This window comes from Panthera leo, chromosome E1 (assembly GCF_018350215.1).
Source record: "Panthera leo isolate Ple1 chromosome E1, P.leo_Ple1_pat1.1, whole genome shotgun sequence".
Classification (NCBI taxonomy): Eukaryota; Metazoa; Chordata; class Mammalia; order Carnivora; family Felidae; genus Panthera; species Panthera leo.
In genome coordinates this window covers 462,159-481,552 of record NC_056692.1, presented here as the reverse complement: position 1 = coordinate 481,552, position 19,394 = coordinate 462,159, and the positions used below count along the sequence as shown (strand labels likewise).

The window sequence follows — 19,394 nt, the reverse complement described above, 5'->3', positions numbered from 1 at the left end:
GATGCCGGCCTGCCGTCACTGCACCCTCCCCAAATCCATAGCTCCTGGCCAGGGTCCTCTCCCTGGTGGTGGCCACACAGGCTAGTGTCTCAGAGGCCTCCGCACCCCCTCCTTCTCTCACACCCCGCGTGGACTCATCGGGAAATTCCTCCGAGATGTACCTGGGATCCACCCGCTTCTTCCGCCTCCACGGCAGCGGCTCGAGCCCACACCCCGCGTCACCTGGATGGGGGCAGGGGTCTAGCCCCACCCACGCCTATGACCACAGAAGCCGGACTGATTCCACCGAACATGGGCCGATAACAGAACAATAGAGAAAATCAATACAACAAAGCTGGCAGCAAAATGGATGAGGCTTTCGCGACACCGACCAGGAGGAAAGCACAGAACACTCGGGTCCCCAAAACCAGCAACGGAAAAGGCACGTCCCGCCAACCTCAGGGAGCCGAGAGGGGAAAAGGGAATATACCAGGCACAACCATACCCCAACAAACCAGACACCTAGACAAAGGCACAGATTCTCGGAAAGCCGCCAACTATCAAAAATGACATAAAAGGAAATCAAAAGCCTTAACTGATCTATAACAAGTAAATATTGAGTCAGTGATCAGAAAACTTCCCACAACAAAAAGCCCAGAACCATATGGCTTCACTGGTGAATTCTAAAAATGTCTAAAGATGAACGAACGCAAGTCCTTCCCAAACTCTTCCAGAAAATCAAAGAGGAAGAAGCATGTGTCAACACGTTCCTCGGGGCCGTTATCCTGATGCCAAAACCGCAAAGACCACATTCCTCGTGAACACGCGGCAGTCGGTACGCTGAAGCAGATTTGATGAAGGACAAACCACACGGTCGTGTCCACAGACGCAGAAAACAGGAGCCAGATGCCCCCTCCTCAGTGCAAACCCCCCCACCCTCCGCAAAAGCTGGACCCGCTCTCTGCCCCTCCCCCACTCGTTCTCACTCTCTCAGGAATAAATAAACATTTGGGGCGCCTGGGGGGCTCAGTCGGTTGAGCGTCCGACTTCGGCTCAGGTCACGATCTCACGGTTCGTGGGTTCGAGCCCCGCATCGGGCTCCGTGCTGACAGCTCAGAGCCTGGAGCCTGTTTCAGATTCTGTGTCTCCCTCTCTCTCTGCCCCTCCCCTGCTTGCACTCTGTCTCTCTCTTTCTGTCAAAATAATAAATAAACATTAAAAAAAATTTAATAGAAAAACAAATGAATGTTTCGGGTGGCTGGTGATGTAGCCATCCACTCAGCAAGCGGTGACCCCCCCCCCCCAAGTACCTGGCGCTGTGTTTCAGGCCGAGAGCTGAGGAAGGTGGGACCCCCCGGGCCCCTGGGCTGGGACAGGGGTCAGAGCATAAGTAACTGTGGCCTAAAGAAGACCTCACAGAGAGCAGGAGGGTGGGAGTGGGGGGCAGGTGGAGCCCAGCAATTCCGGAGGGCTCCACGGAGGAGGGGTGCGGAGGGAGCCAAGGGAGGGTCGGCCGGACAGACGTGGGGACCAGGAGGGGCCCTGGCGTCAGCACTGCAGGGGACATGGCTGGTCAAGGGAGTCATGAGGGGCTTCGAGCCCCCCGAGAGGAGCTGGGCTCAGTTCCAGAGGCGCCAGGGGCCCCGGAAGGTCTGCGGTGTCTCTGGCAGTGGGCAGGTGAACAGACCAGGAAGGGGCTCCTGGCACGGGTCCCACAGACAGACGGCAGGAGCCGTGCCAGGCAGAGGGCCCGAATCTCAACCCGGAACGTCAGTTAGAGGCACAGACGGAGCCATGGAAGGGCTTCTGCTCAGGAGGCCCGGAAGGTTCCGCGCTGCTCCTGGAAGGCGGGAGCCTGGCTGTTGGCTTGGTGCCGCTGGGTCCCACGCCAGGCCCACACACGAGTCACGGAGGGAGCAGCCTCCCAGCATCGGAGGGACGTGCCCCCGGCCTGCCCACCATCCGGCCTGCAGCCCCTCACCCCTGCGGCAGGCCCAGAGAAGAGTTTCTTCCACTCTGTCAGCCGGGACGCAATGTCACTTCTAGATGAGCCATCCAGCCCTGGAGATACGCCAGGCTGCAGAGGGGGAGACAGCTGTGTCCCCTAAACACAGCCAAGGAGCCGCCTCCCAGAGCCAAACAGGACGGTGGCAGAAGCAGAACTGGCAGGGGACTGGGCCCCAGCCGATGCAGGGACGGCCTTTGACAGACCTCCATCTGCCTGCAAGGTCAGGCCCGCTGAGCCCCAGCAGCCGAGACTCTGGCCCCACTCAGGGAGCTGCTCCCTCGGCCCGGATGCCAGTAAGCATCTAGGCACTTATTAGCACCTACTGTATGCCGGGCTCCGTTCCTCCCCCACGGGAGCGACAAGAGTCAGCAGGGCATGAAGGACACAGACTATGGGCTGGCTCTCAGCTCTGTCTGTCCCACTATCTGTGTTCTGTCTCCGGGCCTCAGTCTCCCAATCTGTAAGTGGGGGTGAGAAAGCCCTTCCCCCACTGTTAGCAGCGCTAACAGGACCCGTCTGTCCTCCGGGAATTTCGGCAGAAGCCCACCCAGACCTTCAGAGACACGCCATCCCCTCCCTCAGGACCTGGGAGAGAAACGACGGCCCCGTATGGCCCCCTCCCCCTGGCTTCTAGAGGGAAGGCTGCAGGCGTGGGCTGGGGAGGGTTAACCTGAAGAGTAGGAGAGCTGGCGAGGGGCTCCGAGCGACCCAGCCACAGACAGAGGACACGAGCCAGCGGAGTGCTGGGGCCGCCTGAGTGGAGCTCACACAGGGCACCGTGGGGGCACCCGTTCGTGTCACCCAGGGGCACGAGGATGCAGGCCCCGAGCCCCTCCCCAGGGCATCCAGGGTCCGACAGATGCCAGGCAGAGGAGGCAGGCCTGAGGGTCACGAGAGGGGAGCCCCGGTGGTGGGTCCAGCAGGACCAGCTGAGCCGAGAGGAGGGACGCCTTGGAAGACGACCTGCAGCAGTAATTGGATGTTGCAAATGCCGGGGCTCCAAAAAGTGCCCCCGAGAGAGCGACCCGGGCTGGTCAGCCAGCATCTGGAAGCTGGCACCAGGAGGACACAGACACTCGGGGAAAACCCACTCTGGGCACGGTAACACGTGCCCCATTTCAGGCCGTCCTTCCCGCCTGCCCAGCCCGGAGCGGGGCCAGGGACCAGGGCAGAGGTGGACCGAGAAGAAGCAAACGGACCGCAGCTCCCTCTCGCCCCAGTGCAATATCTGGGCCTGGACAGACACTGTTTGGAAGCAGGACCAACGTGTTGACTTTCCAGTTCGCGGGTGTGACAGTGGGCTCTGGGCGTGGGTAGTTCTGGTCTCAGTCTGCTCGGTGAAGCCCACGGGCGTGTGCAGGGGCACCTGTGTCCACGGTGGGGTCCCCAGGGCCTTGGGACGGGAGAGGAGGGGAGGGGAGCCCATCTGGCTGGGGCTAGGCTGGCACCAGCTTCCCAGAATCACTGGCCCTTTCCCGCTGGTGAGACCATCAGGGCTGGGGCTTTGGGGAGCAGGGGGTGTGCATACAGCCCCACCCATACACCACGGTGCCCGAGGGACCCAAACATGCATGGAACCCAAGCGGGAACAGTGAATTCTGACGGGAGCACGGGACGGTCTGGAAAGGCTTCTGGAGGCGCAGCGTTTGAGCTGGGCCTTGCAGAAGGAGCTCAAGGGGGAACCGTGCCCCTGCAGAGGGACGGGCACAGCAAAGGCCGGCAGGTGTGAGCTCATCACTGGCACGGCCACAGGGTGGGGCACACGGAGGGGTATGACGGAATAGAGCCCGGAAGACGAGAGAGCATCCGATTGCTGCCTCTACAGCGGCGTCGGCACGGGCCATGGCCAATCTGGGCTTCACTCCCCTCACCTGTCACCCCATCTCTCCTGGCTCTCACAGCACATCCGAGGAACAAATGCGTCCCACCGTCTCCCATCAGAGCCTTCACCAGCAGCTCAGAGCCAGAAAGGCTCAGGCTCAAACCCCAGTTCTGTTCCTCCCTAGCGGTGCCACTCTGGGTAAGCCTCAGTTTACGCATCTGTAAAATGGGGGTAGCAGGCTGTCCCTGGACGGAGTGATAAACATAATGTACGTAAAACCTGGCCCGGCGTCGGCCCACGCGAACAAGCAGCACCCACCCACACCACCAGCGGGCACTCACTTACATAGGAGGCCAGGAACGTGGTCGGGGCCAGGACGAGAGCCAGGTAGAGGCAGGGGGCTGCGACCAGAAGGCTGCCGGCGCAGAGGAGGGGCTCGGCCCGAGGGTTGACTTTCTTGTACCTCCTGGAAGCCTCTGCTCCCAGGACAACTCCAATGATGCCAGTCACGACAGTCAGCGCCCCAAAAATCAGGCTGATGGGAAAGAGCAGAGCAGGGTTACTCGGCCAGGTGGGGGTAGCCCTGTCCTGGGGTTCAGCCCCTGCCCCGAGTGCGTGATCGGGTACCGACAGGGAGTGTGGCTGTGGGCCCCCTCCCCTCCCTCCTAACCAATGCTCCTGGGTCCTCAGGGCCCCTCCCTCCATTTTCCTTCCTGCCTCTTCCTGGGGAGGTCACTGGCCACCAGGGTGGCTGCCCCAGCAGGCCTCACTGCTCAAACAGCCCCTCCTAACTGCACTCCCTGTCCCTACTCCCGGACCCGCTTCCCCTACACCTGACCCCCTCCTGCACCTGCTGCCTGGGGAAGGGTTCCTCAGACCGAATTCAAAGCAGGTCCCCAGAGGGTGCTTTCTAAAATACAGGTTTGAAAAAATAATAATACAGAGTGCCCACCCCCTGCCTAAAACTCCCCACCAGCTCTCAGACACCACTGGATTTGGTGCCAACTCATCGCGGCCCGTGTGGCCCTCCGTGGTCTGACCCTGGCTGACCTCAACCCCATCCCCCAGCTCCAACCTCTGCCCCCAGATGGGCTCTTGTCCCCACCTCATACTTTTATTCCTACATCCGGACACTCCTCACTAGTTTTCCCACCTACTGAACTCCTACTCATCCGTCAAGACCCATCACAAGATCCCCTGTTTGGAGATGCCTTCCTCTGTCCCCTTGCTGATTCCTTCACTCCCTTCAGTTCCCAGATCCGCTTCTGTGTTTCTACCATCAAGGTCATTCACTAGCCTGCTGATTCCTGGAGGACGCAAACCAGGTGTGCCTTAATCTCCCGACTACGCTAGCAACACAGAGCCTGGAGTACAAGAGACAGTCCCAGAACTTCTGGGCAGACAGCCGCAGGGGGCAAGGTGGAGGAAGGATAAGGCAAGGTCACTCAGCTAATGCAGCAGCAGAGCCAGGATCTCAATGCCCACCTGCCCCCCCCCCACCCAGCCTCCTTTTAAAGGGGTTCAAGGGACGCCGACCTAGACGAACCATGGGTGTAGTCGGGGCCTCTCCAGCGCTCGGTGGCCTCCCGTTGTCCTCTGGCCAGCTCTGCGGACCGGCCCCTGCTGCCCGTGTGGCATCTCGCCCTTCTCTCTCCACCCCCACCTCTGCACAAATGACTGTGGGTTCTCCGGACTCACCCATCTTCCGGCCCCCCTGGCCTGGAGCACCACTGCCCCACCCACGCCCTCCCGCCGCCAGCACCCCCTCCTGGCCCAAGCATTTCCAGAAGTGCGCAGATGGCCTCCGGTATGGCGGGGTGATGACCGTTCACCAAGATGCAACACGACAGGTGCGAGACTGTGCTTACTGACAGACCGAGTCTCCCCAAAACCGCCTTTCCTCTAAACAGCTTCTGTGAAATATCCATCCCACAGGCTGAGGACGGTGGGCTAATCCCCCTGCCCCACCCCCTTGGTGTATAGGAGGGAGTGTAGGGCCCAGAGAGGGCAGGGACCTGCCCCAGGTCACACAGCCCTTCACTGGCACAGCCAGGGCCTCCTGACGAAGCACGTGTGGCCTTAGGCAGCTTAAAGGTGCCCAGCGACCCTTCCCAGGCTACAAGCTGCACAAGGTTCTGGCTCAGGCCAGTCGAGTGACCCCGAATCCTGGAAGAATGCTGTCTACCTTGGAGTCCGGGTCTGAGCTGGCCCTGGAAGATTCTGGAGACCTTCCTGAGACTTAGGATTGATTATTCAGACAGGGCCCTCCACTGGCCCCCACACAGGAGGTGTGGCCAGAGGACAGGCCCAGCTGCCAAGCTACCCCCAACCCACAAGACCTTCCCAGAATCGGACTCTCAGAGCCAAGAGGGTCCTTAACGTCCTGCAAGTTCCACACTGACCCTCTGTACAACAGCCCTGGCAAGCAGCTGTCCAACTCCCACTTACATGCCCTGAGGGGCGGGAAGCTCACTACCACCATACAGCCCCTTCCACAGGGGCCAGCTCTGAGTGTTGGAAGTTCTCCCAGGGGCTAAGCCAGCATCCTTGTCCTGAAGCTTCCCTCCCTCGACGCACCCTCACCATGGGGCCTACCCTAACTGCAGAGGGTGTGTTAATAGCTGAGGTCCATGCAGAACCCCAACACCAGGACCTTCTACCTACCCTGTGGCAGGCTGAGTAATGCCCCCCAAGATGTCTATGCCCTAATCTCTGGAACCTTTACAAAGGTGATTGCATTAAGGGTCTTGAGAAGGGGACATTAGCACCCATTAACTGAGGCCCTCCATTTAATCACCAGCATCTCTAGAAGAGGGAAGCGGAGGGAGACGTGAGACACAACAGGAGAAGGCAACGTGACCACAGCTGTGGAGACTGTGGACGCGGCCACAAGCCAAGGGACACCAGCAGCCCCCGGAGGTGACGAGGCAGGAAGGACCATCCCCTGGACCCTGGGAGGGCACGTGGCCCAGTGCAACCATCTGGACGCGAGGCCTCAGGCTCTCTGACAAAGGGACTCGCTTGCCCAGGGACACACAGCCACTGAACGCTAGACACACAAGTGAGTCCCGTGTCCCATGTTTTCAAGCTGCTGCGGGACTTTTAGGGCCCAGTCTTTGTCTCCAGGGAGGTGACAGTCTGGCTGTAGCTGCAAGGCCAGCATCACAATCTGTGTGGTCCATGCATTCACTCATCACTGCTGCCTCCTCCCGGCCCTTGCGGTGCTCCAGGAAGCGCCCCCAGCGAGGTGCGCAGATGTTCAAGTCCAGCAGGAACCGGCGTCTCCAGAGGCGACAGGACGTGGCGCTAAGACCACCAGCTCTGGAGTCCGCGGGGCTTGAACCTGCCTCCGCCACGTGCTGCTGGGACAAGTCACTTAATTTTCTGAACTTCTGTCTCCTCATTTGCAACAGGACTAATCGGGTTTGTTATTACAACACCTCTGAGGATTCTTCACGTAAAATGCTCAGCTAACGTTAAAGGTTAAGAAGTAACGATGGGAAGACAGAAGGGGACCTACGGGCAGAGGGCCCAGCTCGGGCATGGGGCATTCCGGAAATCACACGGAGCTCTCTCTGTGTCCCCAGAGAGGAGGCCAAGGAGACCGAGACGGAAGCATCGCCCCACAGGCCCTGCAGAAGCCTCACCCGCCTGCCAAGTGCCTCCCGGACCCCCACAGTGGCTCAAGAGCAGGGAGACTGGGGCCCAGAGGGGACGAGGCTGCCACCTACGGCTGCCCGGAGGTACAGGAGCTCAGCCAGAGTGGGAACCTGGCCTGCAGTCTGCCAGCAAGGCCCCAAGTCCCGGGGCACGTGCCCGCCCAGGGCTCCCAGCACCCCCTCACCTGTCCTGGCTGTTGCACGGCTCCTGGAGGCAAGGACGCTGCAGTCCATGCACCACACGGGCCTCGAACAGAAATTTGGGGGCCCAGAAGCCCAGAGCTCCAGTCACAAAGGCGATGGCAGTCACCCCAAGGGTGGACCACACAAAGCTCCAGCTGCAAGAGAAAGCACCCTGGCTGACACCCCCAGAAAGGGCCGTGGCCGCAGGGCCCCTCTGCTCCTGTCACTGCCCTCCCAGGTCACCCAGGCTCCGGACCCTCCCCGCCACAGCCCCCGCCACACCCCCATTCTCGCTGGGCCTTCCCCCCTCCTCTCTGCAGGACCAGCTCTCCCCGTCCAGGAAGGCCCAAACCCAACAGCACGTTCTCCAGGAAGCCGCCCCCTGCCCCCACCTTCCTCCCAGCGCCACCCCCCCCCCCCAGTCGCATGGCTCTGTATCAAAGAGAGCGAGAGCCGGGGCCTGTCCGCACCCCACATTCCAGTAAGTCATGAGGCCGGGAGTGCAGTTGACTGGGGCCGCCTCCCCGCCCATGCCTGGAACAGAAAGAGGATGGACGCACTCCCACGAGGTTTGCAGAGGTGAGTGATTAACTCCCAGCATCCTCCCGGCAACCCGGGGAGAATTATGTCCGCTGAATAAATGAGGGGAGTGAGGTTCCAAGTCTCAGGTCACTCGGGGATAAGGCCCTGGCAGAGCTCACTCTGCCTCCCTCCCTCCCTTCCGGTCCCCATTCTGTCACAGGCAGGCAGGCAGGCGCAGGGGGCCTCCAACTGAGGGAGGGGCACCTAAGTTGGTGAGTGGGAGCTCAGAGGAGGAAGAAGGCTGTGAACATCGGGACAGTCACGGAGGGCTCCCTGGAGGCGGAGAGAGGCAGGTCAGCAATGCTAGGGCAGACAGGATTTTTGGTGACGTGCAGGGAGGAGCAGGGACACTCACTTTCTCCCCAGGTATCTGACGTCCTCCCACCAGCTGCTCCTCGGGCCCCCCATGGCCACCTCCTCCTGCTTCTCAGCAGCTCCCCGGGGAGGGTCTGGAACCAGCACGATAAGCAGGACCAAGGCTACAGCTTCCAGGCAGGGCATGACCTGGGCACGGAGGACCCAGGATCTCAGGGCCACACATACACCCCTGCGACCCAGGAGATCCTGCACGTGGCTGAACCATGTGGCCCAGGCTCCGGGAGCCTCTGTGCCCTGGGAGGGGTGGGGCAGGGGGCTCGTTTCCTGACTGCCCCTCACCCCTGGGAATGCAGCCTCTCTGGGGAGTAGGGTCCCCCTGGGACCTCCCTCCACACGGTCTGTTCAGTGATTGCTCTCTTGGGGTCCGTGAGCCCACGTGGCTGAGGACTGGCACCGACTGGGGTTCTCGCCGCCTCCACCTGCCAGGCCACTTCTGCCCTGGGATGTCCCCACCCTTGTCTGTCCACCTCTGAGGTTCCAGGAGGCAGCACGTACTGCCCCCGCTCTGCAAGCCACTTGCTTGAGCTCGCGTCCTGAGCAGACCCAGCAGCCAGCATCTGAATCCAGGGCCGTGACCTCCACAGTTCACGTTCTGTCAAACGTCCGAAGCTGCCAACGTCTGACCACCCCCCACGGCGCCAGCTACCGTGCCAAGTGGCGAAGGCCACTGGAGGCTGGAAAGTCCCTGCCTGCCCAGGGGGATCAGAGGAAGAACAGGAGGCTGGACTCACTCGGAGGGCCCAGCGCCAGTTCCCGGTCAGCTGCAACACGGCCGAGCCCAGCATGTAGCCCAGACCACTGCGACAGAGGATGGACAAGGGGGTGGGCAGTGAGGGGGGCGGCGGGGCAGTGGGGGGGAGGGGATGGGCAGTGAGGGGGAGGGGCAAGGGGATGGGCAGTGGTGGGGAGGGGAACGGGAGTGAGGGGGGAAGGGCAAGGGGATGGGCAGTGGGGGAGGCCCAGCCTGAGCCCAAGGCTGCAAGGCCAGCCTGAGCTGGGGCGCCCCACCCCAAGGGGCTGGCTCTCTGCTGCTCACAGCCCTGTCACAGGAAAAGTGAGCCACATGAGGCCCAGATGTCCACTGCCCTTGGTCAAGTCACCGGTGACCTCTGGCTTCAGGCCCGTCTCCAGCACCACTGCCCCTGCCTCCCTATCCAAGGACCCAAGGCTCAGCCCTGCCTGAGTCAGGCAATGCCAGGAAACCTGGCTCAGAGCTCTTGGGCCCGACTGCAAATCCACTCTGACCTCCCCCACCCAGGGGAGCCCGCCCCGGCCCCACACGCTTCCCCAAGCAGGCCTTCCCAAGCGTCCTACGGGGTAGGAGGCATCTTGATTCCCTCGAACCCTCAACACAGCCCATCAGCCAGTGTTCTTGCCCCCCCTTTACAGATGAAGAAACCGAGGCCCAGAGTGGTAAAGGGACAAAGCGAGGAAGGAGCCCTCCTGGTCTGATGCCCTCCTACCCCAGCCCAGACTATTCTGGCTCCTTTGGGCCTCAGTTTACCGCCTGGGGAAGCGGGTCCTGGGTGGCACCAACCTTCCGACAGGGATAAAGATGTAGAAGATGGCCAGCACCCGGGTCCGCTGGTCCCTCACAAAGAGGTCGCCCAGAATGGTGGGTGCGATGGTGGAGTAGCTGGCTGAGCCGGTGCCCACGACTCCCCGGGACAGGAAGAACAGCCAGGAATACTGGGCAGGCAGGCGCAAGACCCCAGTGAGCCCCAGGATCACCCTCAGGGTGAGGGACCTGAGCGAGTGTCAGAGGCCCCAGGTCCTGGTGACAGGAGTCCCCCCCCCCCCCCCCCCCCCCCCCCGGGGTGGAGGAGGGGATCTGGGCTCAAAGACGCCTGGCTACCCGCCCAGCCCAGGTCTCCACATCACACGGGTGCCCCCTGCTGGCGCCTGCAACCGCGGCCTCCCCACCCACTCTCCCACCGCCCAGGGGAGCCCTTTTTCTGGGCCCCCAGACAGTGGCTGTCACCTCCACCCGCCCCCCACAGGCAGCAGCGGGAGGCGCAGGGGAGGAAGTCTCCCGCTGAGAGAGCCTAAGGGGGTCCTCTCTCGGCCCTGGATGACGCCCCTGCAGCCAGCCTGGAGCCCACCCATGTTTTAACGGGAAGGAGCAGGTGGTGGGAGCGGGGGCGGGGGGGGGGGGGGGGGTGGGCAGGTCCAGGGCGCCTTGCAGGGATGAGGGCACCCACCTGGGGGGAAATGAAGGAGCTGGAGAGGCCCGCCCCTGACCAGAGCAGGATCCCAACGCTCAGCGTAGCTTTGCGGCTGTGTCGGTCGCCCAGGTAGCCAAACACAGGTGCAGACAGCAGCAGGCAACCTATGAAGACTGGAGGGGACAGGCCGGGGCCCCATGCATTCCCCCGTGGTGGTGGGCGCGCAGACGGGCCTGCGGGCCCGCAGAAGGGGCCTGGCTCAGGTGCGGCAAAGCTGGCACCCTGGCAGTGGGTGGAGGCCACAGGACCCACGGCCCCGAGTCAGGGGAACTGGGAAGGGGGTGGAGGGAGCTGGGCCGGCTCAAATCCCGGCTCTGCTGCAGGCTCGCTGTGCAGCCTGGGGTTACTAACGCCACCCCTCTGAGCGTCCCCCGAGCCGCCAGCGCTCGGTGCACGCCAGGCCCCGCGTCTCTGCGGAGCTGTCCGTCCCCTTGCCTGGCTGGGCCAGGTCCGATTTTGCCGTCACACCCCTGCTGGGGGCGGGAGGCAAGGGAGGCCTGCCCGGGCCTGCGGTGCAGACCTGCAGGGTTAAGAATGAGTGCAGTCGTTCCCGGAGGCTGGAAAAGGGCCTGGTTTTCCTAAGCAGGCAGAACATTCCCCTGACACCGTCAGTTGTTTTTGTTCCATTTTTTTAAAGTAAACGCTTCTGAATTGGGAGACTGGGTTAACGAACGCGTTTGCTACTCTGCGAAGACAAAGAAACTGCCGCGTTTTCGCACGACTCTGCACCCTCGCCGCTCGCGTCCCTCACCTGAAACCTTCTCCACCCTCCGAGGGGGGCGTGTCCGCGGCCGCAGGTGAGCGCGGCGTCCGGACCCGCCTCCGCCCGAGGCCCCGCCCCATGCCTGGGTCCGCATTCGCTGAGCGCTCGTGATCGACATTGCCTGAGCCTAATGAGCGTCCAGACTCGTCCCAGCCCCTCCCACTCCGCCCCACCCGCTCTGGTATTGGGTGGAGCCGTGCGCGGTTGCAGAAATTAGGCCAGTTTTGACCTACAAAAAATGAGGCAATTTAAAATGGTTCGACCTAATACTCCACAGAGAATGGTCTTTGGTGCCAGGGACATTTAGAATTTTAATAGCTACCTCCAAAATAGGCCTCCAAAAAGGCTGTATCCGTTTACACTCGTGCAGAAGCGCGTATCTCTCAGCTCCCTTGATATGATCAGTCACTTTGTTCCTCTTAATGGTTGAGGCACAGACGGTGTCTCGCTGATGTTTTAATCTGCATTGTCCTTATGTCAGTTCCTGTGCTCACACCTTCTGCCCATTTCTCTCTTGGGCCCTTGTGGGAATTGCAAACAATTTCTCCCAGGCCTTTACGTTTAAGGACTTAAAATGCAAATTCTGGGCTCACATCCTGACCCAATGACTGCTTAGCTGTGTGACCTTGGGCAAATTCCTTAACTCTTCTGTGCCCCTCGAATCAACTATATAATGAGATAGCATTGTGCTTCCTGTAGAAGGTTCAATGAAGTTAAGCATATAAAAAAGGCAGTGACTAGCTTTATGTTAATGCCTAATAAATGTCATCCATTGTTGTTACTAACTGCATTTATAGTTTCAATCATGTCGAGTTTACCTTCTTTACCTTGGTGTCCTCAAATGTGTCAATACTACCGGTGTGGTGTCTCTTGTCTCCTTAATGCATCTCTTCTCTACCCAAAGGTTATAAAAATACTTCCCCAAAAGTTCTAATACTTTTATGAGATTTGGGGCAGGGATCCTTTATAAGATCTAAACACCTTAAACCCACAGATGCCCTGAAATGGAGAACCTTGCCCCCAAAGGAAGGCATACTCTGCATACTCTGTCACACACACACACACACACACACACACACACTCCTTTGCTCCTGTAGCATCAAATGACTTCTGTGACAAATAGGAGCGATGAAAGAGCAATGGGTTAAGAGAAGGACTCCACAGGAAGCTGCCTGGATTTGATCCCAGCTGTGTGACCTTCAGCAAGCCCCATAGCCTCTCTGTGCCTCAGGTTCGGCATGCATAAAATGGGCATAATAACAATGCCTGCCTCGTGGGTTTGTTGTAAAGATTAAATGAGTTAATATCACAAAACACTTGAGATAGTGTCAGGCACATGGTAAAGGCCACATCATTAAATATTATTAATCAACGAATTAACTCCAACAGCCAGTCTGTCCCTTTGGAAGGGGAGGGGGTCTGACCACTGCTAACCCCCACCCTCTGCCCCACTCTTACAGCTCAGCCACGGCTGAGTCAGGGGCTCCCTCCCTTCTGCAGACACAGGGTGGGTCTCAGGCCATTTCACGACAACCCAGAAAAAGGCGAAGACTCACCCGAGGTCCCCGGAGACAGCCTGGTCATCTGGTCATCAACCCCACTGCCTTCTCCACATACCCTTTGGGCTGCTTCTGCAGAGTTGAGCCTCCCTTCACACACCCCCAGGCACCCCCCCCCCAGGCACACGCACATCCTCTCTACCCACTCACACACGTACACACACGTACTTTCTCTCTCTCTCTCTCTCTCTCTCTCTCTGCCCCTCTCCCTCACCTGCACAAACTCCTTCCATGCATCTCATTTATCAGCGCTTTGTAGTAATAATCCTGTTCACCAGGGAGAGGACCAGGGGGGCAAATACCGACTCACCTCCCATTATCTGTTTAACCTAGAAGTTGCTGGTATTGAGCTGAGATGGTGTCGCTTTGGCTACAGAAATGACTGGAGACCAGCACCAGCCTCAGCCCTGAGACAAGAGAAGTCAGAACGGACCTGGGATGTACACGGTGGCCTGCTAACTCTTTTCCTCCGGTACCTTTTAAAGACGTTTGTAGAACTACGTACCCCTTCATGCGTTTTCAGCCAACATTTACAACGTTCTCATCCTAAGTTTAAATAATTGCTAAGGATGTGATTTCCATCGTTATTGTACTTTTTTACACGATATTTTCACCTAAACCCTTGGGGCCACAGAGGCGTTCATTGCATTCGTGGGACATGTCTGCCATCTACGGACATCGCTTTAATGAGCAAACCAGTCTTTATTCGCCGAATCGATCCAACAAATCAGGATGATCGCCTGTGAGAAAGACACTAAATATTTCAAAGATATCTGAAATAAATGTGTTGACACCCATCCCTGAGACAACATCTTGCTTCTGAATTCTAAATTAGAGATAAATAGTAGACTGTCACGCCAGCAGGAAGACAGACAAGGCTTGGCACTTGGCCACGGGTCTGTGGCCTGGAGGAAACACCCCCAGTGGGTTCGTACTGACACCGTCTCTGCTATGTTCCCACAGCCTCGCACGGGAGCCCAGCGTCTGTGAAGGGTCCCGTCTGCATGGCACCCTGGAGGCTTCCACACCCCAGGGCTGGGTGTAGAAGAAACACAGAATAGGGAAGAGGGACGTTTTCCTGCTTGGAGGGGTGAGGTGGGAAAGAGGAACCAGGAGCTTTCTCTCAGGCAGGTCCATTTTAGGAAAGAAACACACAGGCTTGAGGGTCTATAAGTGGATTCTCTCCCAACTCTGCCCGTGTAGCCCCTGAAAAGCTTTTGTGTATCCCCAGGGGTCCCACTTGTCGCAAGACTGTTGGGGGAAGGAGGGGCCACAGAGAGGGGCACGCGGGTGCTGGTTACATGCTGGGTGTGTGCACACGTGCGTATCCGGTGTCGTGACAGTGAGTGTGCCCACGGGGACACGTGTGTGTCACTGTGGATGGAAGGTGTGTCTGGTCCCCACCCCTGGACTGTAGGCCCCGTGGGCCCAAACCCCATGTGAACACATGTGGGAAGTACGTCTGTCTGTCTGTCTGTCTGAGTTCCGGGGGCCAGATTCTTCAGGCCCACAGGGGAAAGCACGTGTCGGGATTTCTCAACCCCAGCCTGTCTCTGGCCCCAGCCGGGCTACATGGGCACAAGAGAGCACGCCACAGTCATGATCTGAAGCTCAGGGGCCTCCTCCAGCCGTCCTCCCCGCTCCTGCAGTGCCTCCGCTCAAACCCGAAGGCTCGGCTCAGGCACCGGGCCTACCTCCTCCCTTCTCCTACCCACACTGCCCTCGCGCCCAGCACCACCCTTCCTCAGCGTCCCCTCCTTTGTGCCGGGGGGACTCAGCGGGGCTCAGCCTGGCCCCCATTTCCCAGCAGCTGGAACTAGGCCCCTCCCCAGCATGAGCCCAGGGCCCCAGCTCCACCAGGGACTCACCCCTTACCTGTCTGAAGCAAACCAGCACAGCTATCACTGATCTGAAAAAACTTCTGTACGTCCAGCAGCACGCCTGTGGACAGACGGACAGCGCTCAGGAAATGGGGAGGGGCCCGCGGGGCTTCTAAGGGCAGCTGCCCCTGCGTCTGGGACAGGGCCCCAGCGGGCCAGCACAGGGGGTGACTCGGTTCTCTTCCTCTCTGTCCCACACGCACGTACAACCACACGCGCACACAGATAGGGGAGCACGTCCACACGCCCGGGAGCACATATCGCAGAGGCCCAAGTGTGTGTACGCATTCGGACACGAATGCACGCGCACACTGACACGTGCACACAGAGGCACCCACGTGTCCCACACACACGTGCCAACATGCCATCATCGTCAGAGTGACGGGAGGCTCCCCGCGGCTGCACAGCGGCTCGCTCAGACTACCGGTGGGTATTTTTGTTTCTGTTTTGTTTCCTTTTAATTTGTAGAGAGAAAAAGAGCGTGCAAGCAGGGGAGAGGGGCAGAGGGAGAGAGAATCGAGGGCAGGCTCCAGGCTCAGCGCAGAGCCAGACGCGGGGTTCGATCCCACGACCCTGGGGTCACCACCTGAGCTGGGAATCAAGAGTCAGACGCTCAGGCGACTGAGCCGCCCGGACCCCCCTAGACCACGGTGTTAACGGAAGTCCCTGGGACTGCAAGGCCGAAGCCCTGCTCGGGTACGCGCACCCATGCGTGAGCATAGGCGTGCAGAGACACGTGTGCACACGCGTGTTCTTCCAGACGCATGAGCAGACAGTCACGACAGTGCATGTGAGCGCTTCAGAGACAGGCCCCACTCAGGTCCGACCTCGGTCCGCCTCCCTGAGGGTGGCAGGCCCTCCAGGGTCTTCCTAGGCGAAGGCCGGTGCCATGGGCACTCGGCTCAACCCAGAGGCAGGAGACGGCCCGACACCAGGCTCCGATCCCCGAAAGCACAACTTCAGGAAGAGGTCGTCCAAGCGGAGGCGCCTGGTCGTCTGAGCTGTGAGGCCCTGGCCAAGTCCTTAGAAAGAAAAGCAATCGTCGGTCTCGTTGGATTATGAGGCGGCCGAGGCCCAGGCCCCTGAGCGGGGCCCCGTGCTTGTTCGCCTGAGAGGCGGGGACTGTCACTGTCCCCCCGACACGGATGAGGCGCCCTCCCACCAAGTGCTGCCTGCAGAAGCGGTGGGGAGGAAAGCCCCACACCCACACGGCTGAGGCCCGTCAGCAGGTAAAGAAAGACCAAAGAACCAGACAAGAGAAGAGATTTTTGTAAAGACATCTGCTTTGGCCCCAGATGCACAGCGTCTGGGCATGCCACTCTGTATGTGTTTCCTTCCTTTTAATATCTTTTTTTTTTTTAAGTTTATTTACTGGTATTTTTTGAGCGAGAGAGCGTGCCAGCTGGGGACAGTCAGAGAGAAAGGGAGAGAGAGCATCCCAAGCGGGCTCCGGGCTGCCAGCGTAGAGCCCGACCCGGGCTCGAACTCATGAACTGTGAGATCATGACCTGAGCCCAAACAAGAGTCTGACGTTCAACTGACTGAGCCACCCAAGCGGCCCCTCTTTTTCCCCCTTCTTAGTATTTTTAATTACGTGAATAAGACGTATTCGTTGGAGAGAAAAACACTAATAACTCGATAACTACACGAAAATTCTGTAGGATCACACTGGTCTCCATCTTCCAGAGTGAGGACTGGGCCCTAGTTTGGGCTCCTCCCAGCCTGCTTTTCACCTTTAGGCCGTCTTCCCCCAGGGCATCTGGCTGCCTTGAAAACCTCCTACCCCCAGCAGCCCCGGGCACCTCTCCGCATGGTTTCACTTCTCCAGGCCTCCTCCGTCCGGTCCCTGAGGCCAGAGGAAGTGCCCACTAGGAAAGGGCTCCCCAGCCTGCAGGCCTGCAGGACTCCACACCGGTGACTGACCCGCCCCCAGGCCCTGCACCCCTGCCCGGCCTCGGGCCCTCCACTCAAACCCTCAGCCCCCTTAGCCCCGGACTGGCCCCCTGTCTTGTTTGCACCAATCTGAGCATCTGAGCATAGTCCCCGCCCCCGCACCCGACCCAAAAAATCATCCGTGGCTCCCCATTGCCTCAGCAGAAAGCCCCAGCTCCCAGCCTGGCAACCAAGGAGCCGTGATCTGGCAACAAGACTCTTTTAGAACAGTTCCCCACGCTCCCCTCGTCAGCTCTGACCACACCACACACTTCGGCCCCGTGGGCCTTGGCCCACGCTGACCCTTCACCCAATGCCCCCCCCCCCCCCACCTGCCGGCTCCCTGTCTTGCCGATTTGCTCGTCCTTCAAGACCTAACCCGAGTGCCCCCTCCTCTGGGTCCCGCCGGAGCCCTCAGTCACCGTCCTGGGGCCACCCCGCTGACGTCCCTCCTGCCCTGTCCTGTGCTGCTGTGTCCTGTGATCCTCTGAGCTCCGCCCCCTGAGCCCCCCCAGGCCGGCCTGTGAGTCCCTCTGCCTTGCAGGAGTCCCGGTGACGACCTCCCCGCCTCTGCCCCTCAAGGTGGCCATTCTGGAGCTCAGGAACCACCAGGCCGACCCCTCCCCCGGGTCTCCAAGCCTGTAGTTAATGTTCCTTCAGCCAGTCGTGAATGAGCCCTTGATGCAGAGAGAAAAGGTTAAATCTGGAAGAATGAAGGAATGAATGAGTCCGTGAATGTGCCAGTAACAGGCAGAACAGGGTAGCCCCGGGGCCTCCAAGAAGGAAGTAAGAAAGTGCAAGGTTTGCACACAGCCCGCTGGCCCAGAAATGCCCGGCTATTCTGGGCCAGGCTGCCGGCCTGCCGTCCACACCCTCACGGGGCACCCCCAGAGCCTCCGGGCCTTCGCCCTGCTGCCCTCACCCACCACACCTGTGTGCATACACCCCGTTTGGGGCTGAATTGGGAACTCGATGCCTCCCTCCCCGGTTCGGGCCTGGCTGAAACCGCCCGCCCCCCCTCCAGGGGTGAGAGCGGCTGGGACGTCTCCACGAGAAGACAGTTTGCTGGACGGTGGGTGCCGTGCGTCCACAGCGCCAGCAGGTGGCCGGGAGCCGTGAGTGACAGCAGGTGCAGCCCGGGACGCCCTCCCCCCCCTCACCTGGGATGATGAACCAGTGCATGTAGTTCAGGAGGTTGACATAGCACAGCACCGCGGCGGCCGCGTGAGCTCTCCAGAGGGGCAGGCTCCAAGGGGCGGATGTGGTCCGAGGGGCGCGCTGTCCCAAGCCCGAGGCCCCGGGGAGACCGCCTGGCCCCGGGGACGGCCCCTGAGGCCCCTCCGGCCCGGGCTCCCCGCACTCCGCGGACATGCCCCCAGCCTCACCCGCCTGTAGCTCCTGTCCCGGGACGAAGGCGCATCAGCTCTGCACCGACTCACTTCCTGTGGTTTCCCAGCGTCCTGACCTCAGAACAGCAGCCCCAACTGCACAGGTTCCTCCTGAGCCCGCTGCGGCCTCGCCGGCGAGGTTTCACCACCCCAGACTCTGAGGCCCGCGAGGGACCCACCCCGGGGGACGGGACGTTATGGTCCCTTGACCCGGCCTGCAGCTTCAGTGGCCGCAGTGAGGAAGCGAGATGGGACAGGAAGTGAGAGGGCTCTCCAAAAGAGGGTCTGGCTGCCCAGACAAGACACGGGCTGCGAGTGCGGGAGGTGAACGGGGTCACATCAGGAAGGCTGGGTACCGGCCAGGCGAGAAGCCCCAGCAGGACTGCGCACGAGGCCACCACCTGCTCCGGGCTGGTGCCCCACCTGGAGAAACGAAGGTGGCAGAGGGGCGCGTACAGGAGGGCAGCCTGTATCTGCCGTAGATACAAAACCCAGGGGGACGTTGTGATGAGGGGCGAGATATCAGCAGGGTCTCAAAGCGTCTCTTTACAGTTTGTGAGTAGCGGGGTGCAGAGGGAGTAACCACACCGCATGGGAATCAGGCGACATCTCAACCAAGGGTCGAGTTAACACCACCAACCAGGTCAGGGGTGTCGTGCTCCTCCACGTGAGGCCCCGAGCAGGCCAACGTCACCTAAGGGTGACCACATCTAATGAGGAAACGTCACACCCGAATTGAGGCACGCTATGTTTTTAATACACTGTGTTTTAGGAAAGTTTTAGCAAAATCGAGCAGAAGGTTCAGAGGTTTCCTGTATACCCAGCCCCCACACATGCAGAGGGGGACGTCGGTCAGAACTGATGAACCCACGGTGACACCATCACCCAAAGTCCACCCCTTACGTTAGGGTTCACTCGATGTCGTACATCCTGGAGTTCAGACAAATGTATGATGTGCACCCACTCTCATAGTATCACACAGAGAAGTTACATTGCCCTAAAAATCCTCTGTGCTCTGCCTCCCGCCCTGCCCACC

General features: G+C 60.1%; 1 protein-coding gene across 4 annotated transcripts in view; it reads right to left on the bottom strand.

Annotated features, from left to right (window-relative positions):
• The window catches only part of SPNS3 (sphingolipid transporter 3 (putative)), a 35,370-nt gene extending 16,893 nt beyond the window's left edge, over positions 1–18,477 (bottom strand). The window contains exons 1-8 of one of the 4 annotated variants that reach the window (XM_042916331.1): positions 18,131–18,477; positions 15,034–15,099; positions 10,813–10,949; positions 10,149–10,300; positions 9,343–9,409; positions 8,589–8,737; positions 7,654–7,806; positions 4,151–4,344 (exon numbers count right to left, since the gene is read on the bottom strand). In XM_042916331.1, coding sequence (XP_042772265.1) covers positions 4,151–4,344; positions 7,654–7,806; positions 8,589–8,737; positions 9,343–9,409; positions 10,149–10,300; positions 10,813–10,949; positions 15,034–15,099; positions 18,131–18,341 — 1,129 coding nt within the window. In that variant the 5' untranslated portion in view covers positions 18,342–18,477. Of the gene's footprint in view, positions 1–4,150; positions 4,345–7,653; positions 7,807–8,588; positions 8,738–9,342; positions 9,410–10,148; positions 10,301–10,812; positions 11,606–15,033; positions 15,100–18,130 lie in introns of those variants that run through there. The other 3 variants (XM_042916334.1, XM_042916332.1, XM_042916335.1) reach the window with 3 other exon arrangements.
• Positions 18,478–19,394: the final 917 nt, after the last annotated feature.